The 22,119-nt window shown below is 41.4% G+C and overlaps 1 protein-coding gene across 1 annotated transcript; it reads left to right on the top strand.

The window, feature by feature from the left end:
- The first annotated feature begins 16,522 nt into the window (after window positions 1–16,522).
- LOC100560983 (lymphocyte antigen 6E) lies at window positions 16,523–20,467 on the top strand. The gene is made up of 3 exons (XM_003223923.4): window positions 16,523–16,694; window positions 19,144–19,263; window positions 20,170–20,467. Exons 1-3 carry the CDS (start codon window positions 16,634–16,636, stop codon window positions 20,301–20,303), a joined length of 315 nt encoding a protein of 104 aa, XP_003223971.1. The 5' UTR covers window positions 16,523–16,633; the 3' UTR covers window positions 20,304–20,467.
- Window positions 20,468–22,119: the final 1,652 nt, after the last annotated feature.

Here is a 22,119-nt window from a genome sequence, read left to right as displayed (position 1 = left end):
CAGTATTTCTATCCTGCCCTTCTTTCTCACCCCGAAGGGGACTCAGGGCGGATTACAATGAATATATATATATGGCAAACATTCAATGCCATCAGACAAACAACATACAGTATAGACACACAGAGGCAATTTAACATTTCCAGCTTCATGAGGGCATGCTCGATTCTGGCCACAGGGGGGGATGTAGCTTCACCATCCACTAATGACACCGAGTACTGTACTTCCTCATTCCTTTCCGCTTGCTGCTGGCAGTTTTATGATCTTGTAAATTAGTCAAATTAGCCCCCCGCATAAAGCACACCTAAATTTCCTAGTTGACAGATACAACTGTCTTTTGGGATGCTTAGGTAAACAGCAAGCCGGGCTATTTAATGGTCGGGGGCTTAACGCGACCCTTGCTACGCACTCATGACCTCTCGGTCAGTAGTGGTTTATTGCAGCTGGTTACTAGCCAGCTGCGCTAATAATATATTTTAGTTCTCCAAGCTGGTGGGGATCTCCAGGTAGATGACATGGACAGGTTCCCATCCAAAAACTAAAAAAACCCTTCAAACATTTTATTCAAAATGAACAGTAACACAGAGATGAAATGAAACAACCTGGATAGACAAGGCTTTCAAAAGCAAACAAGAAGGGGAAAGTATACAACTCAAAAGATATGTGTTTCTTGTGTATTACACAAGGACCCTTCATGTCATACAATTTTCACATAATTTGGAACCCTATTACAATTACTTGAAAATAATTACCGTAGTGTCTTAGGATTCAGAATCATGCTGGAGGATCTGGAAAATGCAATTCTTTGAAGACTAGCATTATATGAAGTCTGTATGGCATCCCAGTGAGAAAATGCATAACCTCCAATGGACCCAATCTGGTTGGACTGGTTGTTTGTAACCTTTTCATCCCACAAAGGGACTCAGAACATTAAAAGCAATGTGAATTAAAATCCACAACATATAGATATTAAAATACAAGAATACAAGTCGATTAAAATAACTAATCCATAAGGTTGTTTGATCAGCAAAAAATGTTTCAAAAGTCATTAAAAAATTAGGGGGCGCCGGCGTTTCATTTCTAAAGTGTTTCTAAAGTATTGTTAGTAAAAATTTCATTATTATAACAAGAGTCACAAAATTTCATTACTTTCATTACTTTTTCATTATAGTAATTGCACAAGTGGAGAAACTTCAGGGGCTCCTCTCTCCCTCATTTTTATGGCTATTGGGGCCGGGGTTAGCACAGCCCGCTAAACTGCTGTGCTGCAGAAAAATCCTGCTGATATGAATGGTTTGCAAAGATACTATATGTATGTTAACTGGAAAATCAAATGCATGAAGCCGATTGGCTGATTTTGCAAGGACCTGGGGAATTAGTTTGTAACTGTTGCTATCCTGCTGCTGGAGAACAAGCTTGAAGAGGTTTCTGTGTGTATGTGTGTGAATCTACTGAGTACTGGCTGGAAAGAAGATGGCTCTGTACTCAGAGAGGCCTGACTATTTCTAACGCATTGTTTGCTGCTGATCTTCACTGAAGCAGACTCATGGACTAAGAAAGGATTGCCTGTAATTGCTGATTTCTGTAAGCAAACTGACGGACTATTGTAAATACATTGTCCTATTGATCTCTTGGATCTAGTAAAAGTTCCTGTGTTGTTTGCAAAGCTGAGTGGTGCATCATTCTGCAGGGTGTCTCTGGGTTCACAGGCACACGTAAGAACTTCTAAATATCATCCACAATCCCTAACATAATCATCAGCTCGGGAGTTCAAGCCGGGTCAGGGTGATTACCCGCAAGTAGCCCTAGCTCACCTGCCCATCTAGCAGGTCAAAAGCAGAAATGCAAGTAGATAAATAGGTACCCCTTTTAGTGGGGAGGTAATAAAGGAGGCCTTAAAGACATCGATCTGGAGGAAAGCTCCTTGGTATGGAAGATGGAGCAACAGCACTCCACGTGGCCGGAGTCAAGCACAGCCTCCAAGATGCCGGAAATAAGAGAGAAAAAACTGCCTTTACCTCTGTTTGTGTTGTGTCCTTGTTAATTGTACGAGGGTTAAATGAAAACTAATGCCTCCACCTTCGTTACTTGGGTTTGGATGGGAATATTTTAATAAATCAAACACAGAAATAATCCTTAGAATGTGCTCTTTAACTACCACTATTCACTTTTCCACATCATCACCAGACAATTGGATACATTTCTGCCAAAGATGAACAAGTTTTCTGAAGCCGTCACGGAAGAAGTCGACACTCTGTTTCCGCAACCGGCGTCTCACAGAACCCACCGTGCACAGATCTTCCGATAGCCAAGCAAGGCAATAATGTGACCCACACGTTCTTGTGAAATGCCGATTGGGCTTGAAATCTCTTTCTGGGTGATACGACGATTGTCCTGAATCAATCTGTTAACCTTTTGCTTGTGAAACTCACAATCCTGCTGTCACAGGATGTCCAACTCTTTGTTTGTCATGCAAGTCAGATATTCCCACCTCAACACCTTTAAACTTACTTGCCCAAAGACGCACAGGACTCACATCAACACAATCACCATAAACAGCTTGCATCCTCTGAGGAATCTCCTTTGGGGTGACACCTTCTGCTGTCAAGAATTCAATGACTGCATGTTGCTTAAGTCGCATTGACCAACCGTCTGCACAGGGTTCCATACTTCTCACTTTAACAACACAACCGTTCAATGCTAAGGCTTCCTGACAAATGTAGAGGAGAGTCTGCCGCTACCAGGACCTGCCGCTACCAGGACTGCCATCTGCTGAGGAGTTACCAAGGTGGAGTCATTACTTTTCATTCAACCCTTATATAATCAGCATTGAATGTTTGCCATATGTATGTTCTGTGATCCACTCTGAGTCCCCTTCAGGATGAGAAGGGCAGGGTATAACTACTGTAAATAAATAAACAAACAAACTTGCTGCAATGGTAGAACACATTTACTACTATTAGCCCATCAAGTTTAGAACATTTCACGTATCTACTGATTTTTGAGAAATTTTCAAAGCTTTTAGAAACAACATTTAAAAGAAAACTTACAAGAGCTATCTCCTTGAATTTTCTATGCAATGACACAAGACAATAGGGGAACATTTCCCAAACTTTCAGAAATATTCATACATCTACTGATTTTAGGGATTTAAAAAAAAGTTTTGATAAAAACTATTAAAAAAAAATAAAGCCAAAACAGCTATCGCATTGAATGTCCCACATATTAACCAATCAAACTTCCATGTAGGGATTTCTTCCCAGCACAGAGATTTACTTATTAGAAGTAATCAGCAAAAGAGCTATGTGTGTTTTGCATTAATTGCAGCTTCTGGCTAATCTCCAAGGGTAGCCCCATGTAGTGGATATTTCAGTAGTCTAACCAGAGAGGCTACCAGTTCCTCAACTATTCCTACTGCCACCCCATAAGAGCCAAATTTAGACTTGTGATTCATATATCTACTTTGTAGGCAGTCACTCCTAGATTCAATAGCTGGAAGCTCTTGTTTAAAGAACTATCTTGGGAAGAAAAGGTGAAGGGGGGTGTTGCTGCCAAACCATGCAATTACCTGACAGCAACCAGCATCATGTGTTCACAACACTATAGGTAGCATAACAAAGGATTATAACCCACAGGTCTTACTGACCCATTTTCCAAATGTGGGTTTCAAAGAAGTACCGGTAATTAAAGCCATAGGATTCAAGAGCAGATCTGTGTCACAGCCGGCTTCAGACTCTCCGACTCTTGTTACTGGAACAATGAAGAACTGGAAGAGACTGTAATTTCCCAGTTTAAGAGGTAGCGGAAGTCGCAACTGTGCTTTGGAAAATTGGGATCATAGCATCATAGAGTCCTAGAGCTGGAAGAGATCACAAGGGCCATCCAGTCCAATCTCATTCTGCAGGTAGAAAAACACAACTCAAACCCTCCTGACAGATGGCCATCCAGTCTACAGAGAAGGAGACTCCACTAGACTCTATGGTGGCAACATAATCCATGATAGACAGCTCTAACCATCAGGAAGTTCTTCCTAAGGTGTAGGTGGAATCTCTTTTTCTGCAATTTGAATCCATTGCTCCATTGTGTCCTCCTGGTCTCCAGAGCAGGAAAAAAACAAGCGTACTTCCTCCTCCATTTGACATCTGTTCAGATATGTAAAAATGTTTCCTGATCTCAGCCTTCTTTTCTTCCGTCTAAATATACTTAGCTCACTAAATCGCTCCTCAGAGGGATTCATAGCTTCCAGACCTTTGACCATTTTGGTTTTCCTTCTTTGGACACATTCATCTTGTCCATTTCTTTCTTGAATTCTGGTGTGCAGAACTGGACACAGGATTATTCCAAGTGACATCTGACCAAAGCAGAATAGAGGAGGATGTCTTCCCATGATTGACACTCTATTCCTATTGATGCAGCCTAGAATCGCATTGGCCATTTTAGCTGCCCACTTATGTTCAGCTTGTGGTCTGCTAAGACTCCTAGATCGCTTTCAAAAATGTATAGTTTTCAAGCTAAATGTCATTGTTTCTGGCTAAATATAGTACTTTATAATTCTTCCTGTTAAAGTTCATTTTGTTAGTTTTGGATCAGCTCTCTAATTAAGGTTATTTTGGATTCTGATCCAATCCTTTAATGCATTAGCTATCTCTCCCAATTTAGCATCATCTGCAAAATCATGAATTCATGGTGTTGGAAGGAACCTCAATTTTGCTCTAATCAAACCTTCCAACTACTGTACTAATAAGATAATTTTAACCATTACGACAAGGACACTCTCCCAAATGTTTAGGTAGAATCCCAAATATCTTGCAACTTGAGTTAATATTTTCATGAGTAAAAATACATCCATACTGAAGAATTAATGCAGTTTTACACCACTTTAACAGTCAGAGTTCAATGCTATGGAAGCAGAAGATGTTGTAGTTTTGATGAGCAATCTTGGGTTCAAGAGCCCGGCGTGTCATACAGTTAGAAGGGGCCGGGCTATGGCACAGCTGGTTAGCAGCCAGCTGCAATAAATCACTACTGACCGAGAGGTCATGAGTTCAAACCCTGGGTCGGATTGAGTCCCCGACCATTAAATAGTCCCAGCTCGTTGTTTACCTAAGCAACCCGAAAGACAGTTGCATCTGTCAAGTAGGAAATTTAGGAACCGCTTATGTGGGGAGGTTAATTTAACTAATTTACATCACCATAAAAATGTCCAGAAGCATGCGTACCATAAGATGAGAAAGTACTCCATCAAGGACTCGGTGTCACAGTGGATGATGAAGTAGCAGCTCCTCCTGTGGCCAGAATCAAGCCTCATGAAGCCAGAAGCTGGGAAATGTTAAATAGCCTCTGTGTCTCTGTCTGTGTGTGTCATATGTCTAATGGCATTGAATGTTTGCCATGTATATGTGCATTGTGATCTGCCCTGAGTCTCCTTCGGAGTGAGAAAGAAGGGCGGAATATAAATACTGTAAATAAATAAATAAATAAGGTCAAAGGAGACATAGACAGGTATGAAGGCAAAAGCAGACGTCTCAATGGCCGAAGAGGATATCAGTAGAGCTACTGCTCAAATTATTGACATAAGGCACTGGAAAAGACAGAGCATATTTATTTACGAGGGCTATCCACAAAGTAGGTTACGTTTTGTATTTTAAAAAGGACAAAGTATAGGAGAAATCATTTACCATATGTAGCTGAAAGACACATTCCAATACTACAATCTCATGTAATCCCCATTGAAATCTAGGCACGTTTCATATAGATAAATGAGTTTGAAAAGTACTACTCCAGTAAATTCCCCGCTTGTGTCCTCAGCTCTTCGCCCTTCTCCCTTTCTGCAGCATAGACAAAACGCTATGCTGCCAGCCATGCCTCCATTGTTGGAAACGGAGAAGAGAGGCGGCAAATTTACAGGTGCAGACCTTTTCAAACTCATTTATCTATATGAAACATACCTAGATTTCAGTGGGGATTATGTGAGATTGTAGTATTAGAATGTGCCTTTCAGCTGCATATGGTAAATGATTTCTCCTATACTTTGTCCTTTTAAAAATCCAAAACGTAACCTACTTTGTGGATAGCCCTCGTACTTTGACCACCATTCAGAATACCCGTGCCAGCCTCTAATTGGCTGAAAACTGGCCCAATCAGCATCCAGGCTCCGGTTGACTGGACGCTCCATGAAGCGGCTTCTGTGGTTGGTCCTTTTGGTGATGGGAAATTCGAGGAATTGCCATTGCTCATTTGAAGCCTAGATTTATTGAGAGATCTGCCTCTGGGGAGGAGAACTAGGAATGCAGTGGGGCCATATGCAAAAGAGTCTGGGATTGACTCAATGCCTCTTTCCAGGTAAACACAAAGGGGTAGTCCAGTAAAAGACAGCGTGTGATTGCAAGTGATCAACCGTTCAATGGGCTAAGCTTTCTCCGCAACTTAAGCGCTGATTCCCAGAAGCAGATAATCCAGATGGCATCAATGAGAGCTGGAAAATCTCTCACTGATAGCAGGAATTGTGAAACATAGGAAGGCAGTCTGCTAGCATTGCAAGACTGCCTGGAAAAAATATTTAATATAAATCCATCCATAATCCTTTAGAGTTTATTATTTAGGAGGTCCCTTTTCTGGATAACAGTTTTAGAAGGTGTTTATCCTTCCCTACAATGCTTCAGATCCCAGGATTCCATCGCATGGAGCCGTGGCAGAGAAACTGCATTCTTAGTTGCAATCAAAATTGGATTTACTGAAGGTGTAATCATCATTGAGGCCTGGCAGCTTATTTCTGATCTCTGAGCCAGCACATGCCTGTGGTTTTATCTACCCACATCCTCTCTAGGAATTTTCTAGGTCTTCTAGGTCAATCCTCCTTGATCCAGGGACACATTGAACCACACCAATATATATGGTAAGGAAAATATTAGTATGGACGGATTTGTCTCCTTCTGCCACACCTGAAGCCATGTTCTGTATTCCCAAAACTGAAGAAGTGGCAAATGTGAGGAAGGTGGAAGGAAGCCCTCCTTCCAAAGACACATGGCTGCATCATGGAGTTCGATGTGAGAAGGTGTAATTATAGCTGGGTTTCAAAAAAGGATGGGACAAATGGATTAAGAAGAAAGCTCCCCAAGACGACACCAAATTGGGAGGGAAGGCTAATATTCCAGAAGACAGGAGCAGAATTCAAAACAATCTTAAACAAATTAGAATATCAGAGAGATGATTGGCCAAAACTAACAAAATGATTCTCAATAGGGACAAATGCAAGATACTCCTCTTAGGCAACAAAACAAAAGGAAATGCAAAGAGAGAATGGGGGACAATGCCTGGCTCAACGGCAGTACGTGTGAAAAAGATCTTGGAGTCCTTGTGGGGAAGCAGGGAACATGAGCCAGGAATGCAATGCAGCGCCTAAAAAAAGCCAATAGGATTTTGGCCTGCATAAATAGAAGTCTAGTGTCAAGATCCAGGGAAGTCATGCTATCTCTCTATTCTAGTCTACCTTGGTCAGACCACTTTACCTGGAATCACACTGTGTTCAATTCTGGGCACCGCAATTTAAGGGAGATGTTGACAAGTTGGAAAGTGTCCAGAAGAGGGAGACTCAAAGGGTCAAGGGTCTGGAGAACAAGCCCTATAAGGAGCGGCTTCAAGAGCTGGGCATATTTAGCCTACAGAAGAGAAGGCTGAGAGGAGACATTATGAGAGCCATGTACAAGTATGTGAGGGGAAGTCATAGGAAGGAGGGAGCAAGCTTGTTTTCTGCTGCCCTGGAGACTAGGACGTGAAACAATAGCTTCAAACTACAGGAAAGGAGATTCCACCCGAACTTCCTGACTATTGGCTTGACATGCCTTCTTCCTCTTCACACATTTCTCGCCCTCTATTCATGCCTCTTCAAATTCAACAGCACTGTTTCTCACAGCTGACCTCTAGTTAGAATGCTCAAGGGCCAGGGCTTTCCAGTTCTCAGTGTCTATGCCACTGTTTTTAAGGTTAGCTTTAAGCCCATCTTTAAATCTTTTTCCCTGTCCACCAACCTTCCGTTTTCTGTTCTTGAGTTGGGAATATAGTAACTGCTTTGGGAGACATTGATCTCTGGGCATTCGAACAAGGTGGCCTGTCCAGCGAAATTGATATGTAGGAGCATCGTTTCAATGCTGGTGATCTTTGCTTCTTCCAGCACACTAACATTTGTCTGCCTGTCTTCCCAAGAGATTTGCAGGATTTTTTGGAGGCAATGCTGAGGGAATTGTTCCAGAAGTTGAGTGTGACATCTGTAGACCATCCATGTTTTGCAGGCACATAACAGAGTTGGGAGGACAATAGCTTTATAAACAGGCATCTTGGTATCCCTATGGATGTTCCGATCCTCAAACACTCTCTGCCTCATTTGGAAGAATGCTGCACTCACTGTTTCTGAGGCTCCATGTGAAAGTAGAGATGTTTTGGAATCCAACAGCCAGGGAGATGATCTTTCACCTATAAGCAGTCTTGGTAACATTAGCTCATCCAGGAGAACAGCTGACTTAGATATAGATTCGAGACTGCTTCTGAGGAGGGAGAGAATCAGGTGAAGAAGATCAGAAAGAATTTGTGAGAGAGAGAGACAGAAGTGGGCCTCTAAAGGTCAGAGGAATGTGTTGATGTTTTGCAGTCCTTAAAGCAGAGAGAGCTCTGTTGGGATTTTAGATCTAGCAATGTCACTCTCCATGTGAAGTACTCCAGTCTTGTTCCTAGTCCAGGCCTTAGCTCAAGGCCCAAGATTCATACTTATATTTTGGCTCCTAGTTTCATGGAATATTTTGGGATTCATTGTCATGTTTTGATCTTTGTTTTCTGGGGTTTGCCTTGGGATTCATGTTCATGTTTTAAGCCTTGTTTCCTGGATTTATCCTGCCTTTGGATTGTTTTCCTGTGTGCAGTTTGACCTGGGGAGATTTCCTTTCTATATCAACTCTTGGATTTTACCCTTTACTTCCTTCATGGTGTTTTTTCCCTTTTTATATGTGTTTTCTTAATAAACTGTTTTGACTATCATGTTTGGTTTCTTGGTGAGTGCTGTGGGCAAGGTGAAGCCCTCTAAGGTGCAACAGTCTCCATTGGTCACCATCACTGGTTAGCTCTTCATATGTTGGAAAACTCAACAAACTGTCATTGGAGCATTTGAAGTGTCAGTCCATTTATTGATCTGCCTCCAAGGACTGCAGTGTGGCATTGAGAAATGAGTCCATGATGGGCTTAATGGGTCATATCTGATTAGCGCAATAGGATAAGTCCAATGTACAGAATGGATACTTGGGGATTATGGCTATTTCAATAACTGAGGCTTGCATGAGGCAATTGTGCCCGATCTTTCCCACAGATTGCCCCAATCTTATCAATTGGAGCAGGAAACAGACCCACATCTCTGATGCAAACTGATTGAGTTCTTCCCCTCATGTTCCCCAGTTCATTGCGAGGGGATTATGGTAATTAAAGGAAGGGAGTATGGGTGCAATCAGACATCATTCCAGGTTATCTACATCAAAAGACATATGCTCACTAGATCCTAGCAGAGCTGTGGCTTCTATTTCTGTCGTTTTATGCTATTTCATAACTTGGGGTCTGATTTCTTGATATTATATTGACCCGTGCTTCCTTTTTTGGCACGATCTTTTGGTTACGACCCAACTATACCTGATTAATGGAAGTACAGTAGAGTCTCACTTATCCAACACTCGCTTATCCAACGTTCTGGATTATCCAACGCATTTTTGTAGTCGATGTTTCTGATAAATCGTAATATTTTGGTGCTAAATTCGTAAATACAGTAATTACTACATAGCATTATTTTGTATTTAACTACTTTTTCTGTCAAATTTGTTGTATAACATGATGTTTGGGTGCCTAATTTGTAAAATCATAACCTAATTTGATGTTTAATAGGCTTTTTCTTAATCCCTCCTTATTATCCAACGTATTTGCTTATCCAACGTTCTGCTGGCCCGTTTATGTTGGATAAGTGAGACTCTACTGTATTGCCTGTTTTCTAGCATCAGTTTCTAGTCTTCCATTTTGCATTTAGGGCAATGGTTCCCAACCTGTGGGCCTCCAGGTGTTTCGGACTTCAACTCCCACAGTTCCTAACAGCTGGTAATTTAGAGTTCCCCTAAATCAGTGGTTGGGAACCACTGATTTAGGGGAACTCGAATAAAAGGACATGGACTTTTAGAAAATGATGCACAGTGAGAGCCCTTGGCAAGATTTTGAAACTTACGCTATATAACATGAGTTTTGTTCCTGGGTTATAAATGTCATTTCCTAATTGGTTCTATCATAGAAACATGGAAAAGGTTTATTAGGACATTTTAAAGAACATTTTGCTATAGTTTCTCAATGAATATCTCATCAAGTCTCAACCAATTCAACATAATTTGCGGCAGCCACAAAAACAAAGTTCCTGGAGTATAACAACTACTTTCAAAGTAAGTACTGCACAATTAAGCATGAAATAACATTTTCAAAACAGGAACATTTTTTTTTCAAATGTTGTTACGTAGTGTTATCTGAGTGTTAAAATCTGTTCGGGGGGATTTCTATTTGGGAGCTATAGATTACATTGTGATTCAAGGCAGAGCCTTCTTGTGTAAAGCCCAGCCAATTTGGAATACTACACACACACGCCTTTTAAAATAAGGCACACCTGATATCAATATTGCTCTCACTTTCATACTACACAGTCATAGCATTTTCAGACCATGGTATGTTGTGCAAAACTTCCACCTCGTGCATTTTTCCAAGTTGCTGAACAAGGTTTGCCAATGAATAGTACTTTGCAGAAAAAATAAAATACGAAAAGGCTTATAACTGCAAAGTGCATAAAGGTGTGCCCCATCTAAGACTGATGGTACACCTGAATATAGGTGTTATATGATAACCAAGATTTTCCAGCAACTGTTCCTTCTCTCTTTCCTCTGCATGGCTCACAACAAAGGCACAATTCAGTGCCATGAATACATATATGGCATAAACCACATACATTTTAAAATCACTTAATTAAAACATATCTGACTTAAAACTTAAAATCACGCAATCCGAAAGCATATTCCAGGGGCAATTCCGGTTGTCACTTGCATTATTCGTTATTGCACTGAGAGATCATTATTGCGCAAGGAATCTTGTCCAAAGGCTTGGTCCTACGACCATGTCTTCACTTTCTTCCTAAAGGTCAGGAGGGAGGAGCTGATTTAATTTCCCTGGGGAGGGAGTTCCACAGCCAAGGGGCCACCGCCAAGAAGGCCCTGCCTCTCGTCCCTGACAATCACACCTGCGCAGGGGGTGGGATCCAGAGCAAGGCCTCCTCTGATGATCGTAACCTCTGATGGTTCATAGAGGGAGATATGTTCAGACAGGTAAACTGGGCCGAAACCATTTAGGGCTTTATAGGCTAAAGCCAGCACTTCGAACTGTGCTCAGTAGCAGACTGGTAGCCAATGGAGCTGGTGCAACAGGGAGGTTATGTGCTTCCTGTATCCCCCTCCTATAAGAAACCTGGCTGCCACCTGTTGGACCACTTGAAGCTTCCAAACAGTCTTCAAAGGCAACCCCACATAGAGTGCGTAGCAGTAGTCTATTTGAGATGTAACAAGAATGTGGACCACCATGGCCAAATCTGACTTCCCAAAGTACGGGCACAACTGGCACACAAGTTTTAATTGTGCAAAAGCTCCCCTGGCCACCAAGGAGACCTGGGTTTCCAGGCTCAGTGATGAATCCAGAAGAATTCCCAATCTGCAAACTTGTGTCTTCAGAGGGAATGTAACCCCATCTAACACAGGGTGTAATCCTATGCCCTGTTCGGCCTTACAACTCATCAGGAGGATCTCTGTCTTGTCTGGATTCAGTTTCAATTTCCAAATCAGCTTTGCCTATGTGTTTTCAAAACTTACTCAACCCTTTGGGTTGGCCTGATAAAGGTATTGCCAGATTATTGGCATTGGAACTTGTCTTCCGATCAATGCCGATCAATCCATTACCGCTCACATTGAGTAACTGTCCCAGAATACAAGTGAAGCAGTGGGAATTGGCTTTAATGACGAACAGGAATTCATATGATCGATTACACACCTGGGTTGCATCCAAACTCCATAATTATAGCAGTTTGATCCCACTTTAATTGTCTTGGCTTAGTCCTATGGGATTCTGGGATTAGTAGTAGTCTTAGTGAGGTATGTAGTGAGGGTGGGAGAAAGCTTATGAAGGGGCATCTAAAATTAAGGTTGTTTGACCTCACGTGAACTGCCATGGTTCAATGCTATGGAGTTATAGCTTGGTGAGGCATTAGCACTCTTTGACAGAGAAGTCTAAAGACCTTTGAAACTGCAACTTCCAGGATTTCATAGCATTGAGCCATGGCAAATGAGTGGTGATAGTGTTACTGAGCAAATTTAGAGGGTTGCGGATAGTGAGATCTGGACCGCGGATATCGGAATCCTGGAGCGCGGATACTGAGTCCCGTTAAGTAGGCAACCGCTACCGGCAGCAGACCGCCTGTGGATCTGTGCGCCTGGCGAGATGAAGAAGCTATAAATCCAATGTTCCCAAATTAAGAAATCTCACCAAGTTGAAGAAGAAGCCACCAAGGTATTTTATTCTAGTCAGCTAATTTGGATGCCAGCTTGTGGTAAGTCACAGAAGAAAGCTGAGATCCCATACATTGCAAAACATACATTTTTATAGGCAGAAATCCTTTGAATTTACCGCTCTCGTCCCAGCTGGACCTGGCTTCATCGTGATTGGCTGTGCTCCGTTGATGTCATGGCCAGCTCAGGAGGATTCCCTGAAGAGGCAGGATTGCAGCACCCACCAGTCAATGAAAAAATGTTCCCTGCTTCCAATTTCTGATCTCCAATGTCTGACGTGGGGCAGGCTGGCCTGGGAGACAAAGGAGGGCAAAGTACTTTGAATGGATTATCATTGTCCCAGCATGAGACAGAACAAAGAGGGGCCATCGGGTCCCATGCATGTTATGAAATATCATTTGTGTAGATGAGTGACCCATCAGGGTTGGCTGGGCACTCACGGTGCTCATGTCCATTGTCCAAAGTGATGGAATTAGTAATTCCAGTCCTGGGAAAGGGGAAATGTCAGTTTGGGAAAACAGAATATGACCTCCCAGTATACGGATAGTCACATCACATGAAGAATGTCTTTTGTAATGTCCAAGTGACTATACAAAGGACGGGTGGCCCTGCAAATGGATCCTGTCGTCCTCTGCACAGTCAGGGCTTATGGAACCAATAGAGATGGATTGACCCCATTGATGAAGGGTGCTTGAGTCCTTTGTGTGGGGTTGATGCCCAGGAAAACAACTGGAAGGAGTTCCTGGGTCATGACATGCTAGCAAAAGGTCACCAAAGTCTTGCTGGGTGGCTTGATCCTCCAAAGTTTTATATGAAACATAAAATATGACATTACATACACTAGAGGAGCCCACGGATACCGAAGGGGACCCAACAAATCCAGAGACATGGTATCCGCGGGGCAAGAAGTTCACATATACAAGGGACCCATGGATACAAAGTGGGACCCGACAATTCCAGAGGCCTGTGATAGACTAATAATATAAAGGAGAAAGATTGTAGCAAAATGTATCACTGATAGCGGCTGCTGGGCTCCTCCGTACCTCCGATCGTTCGCAAGACCGATTCCCGTGGGACAGCAGACTCCCGCTTTCCACGGCTCTCTCCACGGCGGCTTCAATTATATTTTTATTAATAATTTGACCCCTAGTGTTTAAGAACACATTGGGTTCTTAGAAGAAAAAGTGCAATGAGTGAGTAGAAATTGAAGAAAGAGAGAAGAAAAAGAAAAAAAAATTAAAAAAAAAGAGAGAGAGAGAAAGACAAGAAAAAAAGGGGGGGGGAATAAAATAAAATAAACAGAAATATAATACAATTGGTCACTTCCATCTCTTACACAGATACTTAAAGAAAAATTTCTATCTTTAATTAGTCTTTCCGTTCGTTCTGCTTTGGTATCAGCCTCTTTTTTTTTTATCTTCCATCATTATCGTTAGATTTTCTATTGGAGTTAAATTAGCACCTTCATTTGCCTTTCAATCAAATTTTTTTTTACCAGGTCCCAATTTGTTTGCTTTTTGGGAATGCCATAGTTATTTTTGAGTAAATACGTCAATTTATCCATGCTCATTATTTCCAAAATCTTAAGTAACCAGCAGCTCAACTCCGGAATTTCTTTCTTTTTCCAATATCTGGCATATACTATTCTTGCCGCTGTTGTGAGGTAATTAAAAAGAATTTCTTTACCTTTATCTTTTTTGATATTAATCATCCCCAGAAGGACACTTACTGTAAATTTTATTTGAAAACTCAATAAATAATAATAATAATAATTTGACCCCTGTGGGTGGTCACGCTTGACCTCAATAGAACTGCAGTAATTCAACAGTGTAAATACTAAAGTTGTGCATTTGTATGGAATAGCTGTTTGTTTTGTGTAGTTCTATTCGTGTCATCTCATTTTTGTATTTGTGTCCCACTTAGGAAAATGGGCCACTTATACCCGGGCTGTGGCGCAGGCTGGTGAGCAGCTAGCTGCAGCCAGCTGCAACAAATCACTCTGACCAAGAGGTCCTGAGTTCGAGGCCAGCTCGGAGCCTGCGTTTGTCTTCTGTCTTTGTTCTATGTTAAGGCATTGAATGTTTGCCTTATATGTGTAATGTGATCCGCCCTGAGTCCCCTTCAGGGTGAGAAGGGCGGAATATAAATACTGTAAATAAATAAATTATACGAAATGAATTTTTGTTTAGTTAACCAAAATAACAAAAAATTTCGTGCCATTGGCAGCAATGGGAGGACGTCAGGGTCTCGCCACCCGCTCAGATTTAGGGATAGAGGGGGGGAAATCGCCACACACTGAGGGCATATCGTGCGGAGGCTTTCCTCCTCTCCCAGGCTCAGGTTAGATTCACACAGTAGCTAGCTAGCGTTCTTAATATATATATAAATATTATTAAATTAACACCAATTTCCACATACATCAGATGTAATGCGGAAGCTTTCCTCCTCTCCCAGCCTCAGATTAGATTCCCACAGTAGCTAGCTATCGTGTGTGTGTGTGTGTGTGTATATATATATATATATATATATATATATATATATATATATATATACACACACACACACACACACACACACACACACACACTAATTGTGCCCGGCCACGCATTGCTGTGGCGTATGGGAATCCTTTGTTGGCCAGGTGGAATAGCAGTGAATAGCCTTGCAGCCTCAAAGCCTGGCCATTTTCTTCTTATGGGAATCCTTGTTTGATGAGTTAGAATGCAACGGAATAGGCTTTCTGCTTGGAGAGCTGGGTACTTGCATTCTAGGGGAATGTTTTTTTGGGCTGCTAGAAGTGCAAAGAGTAGCCTCGCTGCTTCCAAGCCTGGCTGCTTGCTACCTAGGGGAATCTTTAGTTGGCCAGCTTCAATAGTACAGAATAGTATCGCTGCTTCAAAGCCTGGCCACCTTCTACCAAGGTTAATCCTTTGTTGGTCTGGTTAAATTGCACTGAATAGCCTTGCAGCTTCAATGCTTGGCTGTATTATACCTAGGCCAATCCGGGGTTTTTTTGTTTTTTTTGGGGGGGGGGGGTTGAGTGAAGGACATATCTTGGATGTGTTGGTGTATCGTGGCCAAATTTGGTGTGATTTGGTTCAGTGGTTTTGTTGTTTACTCACTCCTACAAACATATTCTCTCTCTCTCTCTCTCTCTCTCTCTCTCTCTCTCTCTCTCTCTCTCTCTCTCTCTCTCTATATATATATATATATATATATATATATATATATACACACACATACACACACACACACACACACACACACACCCATTGGTACACATCAGCTGTAATGGGAAAGCAGCCCTCTGTCAGTACCTTCATATTGTTACGGGGCGGAAATGAAACGAAAACAAATGCAAGCACGATGACCGTATGGCTTTCATTGTTGTGTCGCCTCTCGTTTCCTACGAAAATGTCATCATTTGTTCTGTGTAGACAAACGGTCGCAACAAAACGATAGCACGAAGGAAATGAAGGAAAAAAAATTTTTGCACATCTCTATACACAGGGTCTTTGCAAGTTTGGCTAACCAGTCAGACAAGCTTCTCTTCTTATGAGCTGGTCATTGACCGTAATAAAGTGAACTTGAACTCGAGCTAAGCTTCTGGAATTGTAACTTTCATCTACAGCTCAAAAACTGGTCTTTTCCCCACTTGGCTCCTGCTTGAAGATGCCTTGAAACAACTGGAGACTCTGAGATCTAGCAACCCTATATAGGTCACACACGGTCAAGGAAGCTTTCAAATAAATCCGCAAACAAAACTGCAAAAGCCATATGCATCTTATGCCCGCTAATCGCCAATTGATTGCCAGAATCTTTCAAAGGAAAGTCCTGTCTTGTGTAGGTTGTTCCACCTTCCATGCAGATTTCCATATTGAGCAAGTTCTTCCAAAAACAGCTCACACCCTTCTGCTTGTGACATCCAAATATCCCAGAACAATCCGTTTACCCTGCAATGAGATGGTATATAATCCACACTCCAAAGATGGACTGGCTCATCTGAATAGAATTGGAAAATCAACATGAAGGCCGCATCTTTCCTTGTTTCATTGCTGGTCACCTTTGCCGTGTGCACACAAATAGGTAAGAACAACATTGAATGCTATTGAAGCCAAAAACTGGAGGAAGTTGGGGAAGTTTTGGCTTTGAAAGTTCGTTTTTTCCCAGTTCTTAGAAGGAGGGTGGGGAGAATGAAAGATGCATCCACACTGTAGAATTAATGCAGTTTGACACCACTTTAATTGCCATGACTCAATGCTGTGCAATCATGGATGTTGCAGTTTGGTAAGGAATAGTTTAACAAAGAGGGCTAAAGACCTCGTAAAACTACAACTCCTATGATTCCATGAGATTGAGACATGACAGCTAAAGTAGTGTCAAACTGCATTAACACTGTGGTGTAGATGCACCTGAAGTCAGTCAGATGTGACAGCCAAAATGAGACAAGGAATGCTGGAACTTCTCCCCATTTTCAAGCTATGTTTTAAAAGAGAATTGTTAAAAATAGTTGTTGCCATGTGTTCTCGTGGCATTTATTTCCATTGATTACAGCTAAAGTTTTGGCATTGGTTTCAAACCAACTTATCACAGATCTACAGTACAGTCTCACTTATCCAACATAAACGGGCCAGCAGAACATTGGATAAGCAAAAATGTTGGATAATAAGGAGGGATTAAGGAAAAGCCTATTAAACATCAAATTATGTTATGATTTTACAAATTAAGCACCAAAACATCATGCTTTACAACAAATTGATAGAAAAAGCAGTTCAGTACATGATAACGTTATGTAATAATTACTGTATTTATGAATTTATCACCAAAACATCACACTGTATTGACAACATTGACTAAAAAACATTGACTACTAAAAGGCAAACTGTGTTGGATAATACAGAACCTTGGAAAAGAGGAGCTTGGATAAGTGAGACTCTGCTGTATTTCTATTATTTTTTGCAAAAATGTGGCACAGTGAAAGCTGGGAGTAGGTAAAATCGGTGCTTGAAAAAATTCTGTTTCTTAGCACTTGCAAAGACAGAAAATATTAATGCTGAGGATTGTCATTAGAACATAACTTCTGGTACTGGAGGCAGTTTGATTCTCACAAATCCTTTGGCTCAGAGATGAATACTCCTACCGTGTTTCCCCGAAAATAAGACAGTGTCTTATATTAATTTTTGCTCCCAAAGATGGTCTAGGTCTTATTTTCAGGGGATGTCTTATTTTTCCATGAAGAAGAATTCACATTTATTGTTGAACAAAAAAAAGAACATTTATTATATACTGTATAGTAGTTGTCATCACAAATGGTACGTACATTTACTGATCCTGCATGCTCTGGTGTTCTGTTCGGTGGGCATGCTTCCAAACAAATCCTTTGCAAGGTCTTACTTTCAGGGGAGGCCTTATATTTAGCAACTCAGCAAAACTTCTACTAGGTCTTATTTTCTGGGGATGTCTTATTTTAAGGGAAACAGGGTATGTGTGCCCAGAGCACAAATGCTGAAAATACTGTCAATTGTGGTTGCCTCCATGTATTATATTGCTAGTTGGCAGCTTACGAAACCCGCAAACAGGTGCATAGTTCCAGGTGAGGCCAAATTCCACACACACCCAATGAAATTCCCTCTCTGTTCCCAGAAAACAAAACATTGGAAACACTGACAGCTGTTATATTTGCCTCTCTTCAATCTGTTTGCCTGCACCTTTTCTCTGGATGTCTAAACTAAACATTCAACTGATGTTTTAGGTTCCTGGTGACTGCAGCAAAATAAATTTGCAGTTGGGGAATGTGCAATGATTCTTATTTAGGGTAAAAGGTTTTCATTGGGTTGCTGTGAGTTTTCCGGGCTGTATGGCCATGTTCTAGAAGCATCCTTTCCTGACGTTTCGCCCACATCTGTGGCAGGCATCCTAAGAGGTTGTGAGATCTGTTGGAAACTAGGTAAGTGGGGTTTACATATACAGTAGAGTCTCACTCATCCAAGCCTTGCTTATCCAAGCCTCTGGATAAGCCAAGCCATTTTTTTAGTCAATGTTTTCAATTTATCGTGATATTTTGGTACTAAATTCATAAATACAGTAATTACAACATAACATTACTGCGTATTGAACTACTTTTTCTGTCAAATTTGTTGTATAACATGAAGTTTTGGTGCTTAATTTGTAAAATCATAACCTAATTTGATGTTTAATAGGCTTTTCCTTAATCCCTCCTTATTATCCAAGATATTTGCTTATCCAAGCTTCTGCCAGCCCATTTAGCTTGGATAAATGAGACTCTACTGTATGTGGAATATGACCAGGGTGGGAGAAAGAACTTTTGTCTGTTGGAGGCATGTGCGAATGTTTCAGTTGTCCACCTTGATTAGCATTGAATGGCCTTGCAGCTTCAAAGGCTGGCTGCTTCCTATTGTATTTTGGCTGTGCAGAACTACATATTCTGGAGAGCAATGTATCTCTCCCATTTCTGGGGCACGCTGCCCATTGATTTCTCATTCAAATCGGTTGTTTGTTTGTTTTTTACTTTCAGCTCAGGCATTGGTTTGCTTCACATGTGAAGACCAGACCTCCAACTGGGCCTGCCTCCGTATGACCATTTGCCCCAAGGAAGAGAAAAGATGCATCACTGTTGGTACAGTCTCAGGAACTGGTAAGCTTATTATTACTACTAGTAATAGCTGTTCCCGCTTATTATTACTCTCATTCCCAGTTGTACCCGCTATCAGAAAATATAGGCGATGTGACCACATCAGACCTATCTACACTGCCATATGATGCAGGTTGACTCACAAAATGCAGCTTGGTGCAGTTAAACAGCATTATTTGGGTCTACACTGGCCATAGAATGCAGCTTCAAACTGCTTTATGATAGTGTACATGAGGCCAAAGTGATGCTCAGCAATCTTATTGTGCATTAGTTCTGTTGTGCATCAAGATACAGGCCAGGTCGAGCAGGCACATATCTTTGCAATTGACTAAGAGGATTTCTTAGCACTAAGTACTTAAGTAAAATTAAGTAACTATCTATGATAGAGGTATACAGCCTACATTGTTAAAATGCAATGAAACTACCCACAGAATTAGCATCAAACTAAGTAATAAGTCAAAATTCTCCTCTGCAGAATTGATGCAGTTTGACACCCCTTTAACTGCTATGGGATTATGGGAGTTGTAGTTTTGGAGAGACACCTGCATTGTTTGCTGACAAGTCTAAGGGATACATAAAACTACAACTCCTATTATTCCATAGCAGTTAAAGTGATATCAAACTGCATTAATTCTACAGTCTAGATGCATCCCTAGCTTAGTTGGTCTTCCTTATTATTAACTTGTGACCAGACTTAGATGTTGCTTGACCAAACATGTCCTGGTCTTCATCTATGAAATATTGGACAAGATACAACGTCTGTGCCAAACAGGTCTTTTTCTCTTCAAGCCTTCCACCAGCAAATGCAGTTGTAGACTATATTATTGTAAACATTTTTCTTGTAAGTGTTAAGAGCTTCCTTTACTAATGCTTCTTTGATCTCTTTCTATTTCCATTTCCTGTCTCAAGGTAATAAAAGCAATGTGCTCATCACCAAGAAGTGTGCCCGGAGTTGTCCATCTGAACGGGATTTTCCCAACCGAACACTCAACTCTATTTTCTGCTGTGAAAATGCCTGGTGCAACATTGGGCGCCCAAAATAAACAAAAGTTCAAATAGAAGGTTTCATCTGGAATAATTCAGCTGCTGGATTCAGATATTCTGGCCTGGAAAAGAATTACGAAGGCTCCTTGGCTTACGTGCCCATCACAATCAAGCCTGAAAGTTTTCTTCTGCCATTAAAACTTTGCATTATAATAACCCTGAACTGAGACTGGACTCATACCTCTGAGTTTGTACTACAATAGCCCCTCCATTTCATGGGATTATGGGACACAATCATAACTTTAAAATACCTGAGATAACACTTCACTGGGAATCTCTAGGTTCCCCAGTAGGATCGTATGGTCAACCTCTCCAACATTGACCACAGAATTGGTTTGAAGGAGCTAGACATTCCTCGTGAGGTGTTCCCGCTAGAAACTCTAGGACTTTATGATCAGCCTCCACCATAAGTTGACCATAGAATAGCGCCTACAAATGACTAGAGTCTTCTCCCTAGGAATCTTTAGGTCCTTCAGCATGGGATTCCTAGAGACATTGTCCATCTATCTATCTAGAACATCTATCATCATCATCAGGACCTACAAATGACTAGAGTCTTCTCCCTAGGAATCTCTAGGTCCTTCAGCATGGGATTCCTAGAGACAATGTCCATCTATCTATCTAGAATATCTATCTATCTATCATCAGGACCTACAAATGACTAGAGTCTTCTCTCCAGGAATCTCTAGGTCCTTCAGCATAGGATTCCTAGAGACAATGTCCATCTGTCTATCTAGAACATCTGTCATCATCATCAGGACCTACAAATGACTAGAGTCTTCTCTCTAGGAATCTCTAGGTCCTTCAGCATAGGATTCCTAGAGACAATGTCCATCTGTCTATCTAGAACATCTATCTATCTATCTATCTATCTATCTATCTATCTATCTATCTATCATCATCATCATCATCAGGACCTACAAATGACTAGAGTCTTTTCTCTAGGAATCTCTATGTCCTTCAGCATGGGATTCCTAAGGACAATGTCCATCTATCTATCTAGAACATCTATCTATCTAGAACATCTATCTACTGTATCTATGTATCTATACATTTGTTGGCTCCTACATGGCTTGATGGATCTACACCAAACTTGATACACAGACCCATCTTGATCCATCTTAAAATACTGGTGGGTGGGGGGGGGGGCTGATAGAGGACAATGGGAGTTGTGGTTCAGCCACATCCAGAGAGACCTGTGAATCCCACCCATGATGGCTCTGGACCAAACTTGGCACAGAAACCCACCAGGCTCCAACTTAAAACACTTGCAGGGATTGCAGGGAATAGCTGATAGACAATGATGGGAGTTGGAGTCTAACCAAATCAAAACAGCCACATCAATGCCAATGAAGATTAATCTGGACCAAACTTGATACATATCCTTCATGATCCAACATAACAGACTGTCGGGGTTCAGGAACAGTATTCATAGACCATAATGGGGCCAGCTGACCAAATCTGAAACTCATGAGACTTACAATCAGCCAGATATGATACTGATGAGACTTGCAGCATGACCACGTCTTTGACAGATGCCAGTTCCACTCCATCAACTGTACAATTTCAGAAAAGGTCCTATTATATGGGGATGCCCCACCACACCTCGAGCTTCAGGATGTAATCCTACAATAATCAGAATCCCCTCACAATGCATCTGAAAGACTCAGGAGATACACAATGTGTTTGCACAAGAGCCTCGCAGTCCCTTCTATCTTGCCCTGATATGATCCAAGTTATTCCTGGGAATGCTTCTTCATCTCTATTAGTAAACCAGACGTCTTCATGAGGTTCCCATTGAAATGACCAACACCC

Source organism: Anolis carolinensis, chromosome 4 (assembly GCF_035594765.1).
Source record: "Anolis carolinensis isolate JA03-04 chromosome 4, rAnoCar3.1.pri, whole genome shotgun sequence".
NCBI classification, from domain to species: domain Eukaryota; kingdom Metazoa; phylum Chordata; class Lepidosauria; order Squamata; family Dactyloidae; genus Anolis; species Anolis carolinensis.
Note: the sequence above shows the minus strand (reverse complement) of the source record. Positions and strands in the feature narration are given on the sequence as shown.

What these genes read in the sequence shown, in the direction of transcription:
- LOC100560983 (XM_003223923.4), top strand. Translation starts at nt 16,634, where the DNA reads ATGAAGGCCGCATCTTTCCTTGTTTCATTGCTGGTCACCTTTGCCGTG. An exon ending in TGCCGTGTGCACACAAATAG is followed by an intron (nt 16,695 to 19,143) that starts GTAAGAACAACA and finishes TTTTACTTTCAG; the next exon opens with CTCAGGCATTGGTTTGCTTC. An exon ending in TGGTACAGTCTCAGGAACTG is followed by an intron (nt 19,264 to 20,169) that starts GTAAGCTTATTA and finishes TCCTGTCTCAAG; the next exon opens with GTAATAAAAGCAATGTGCTC.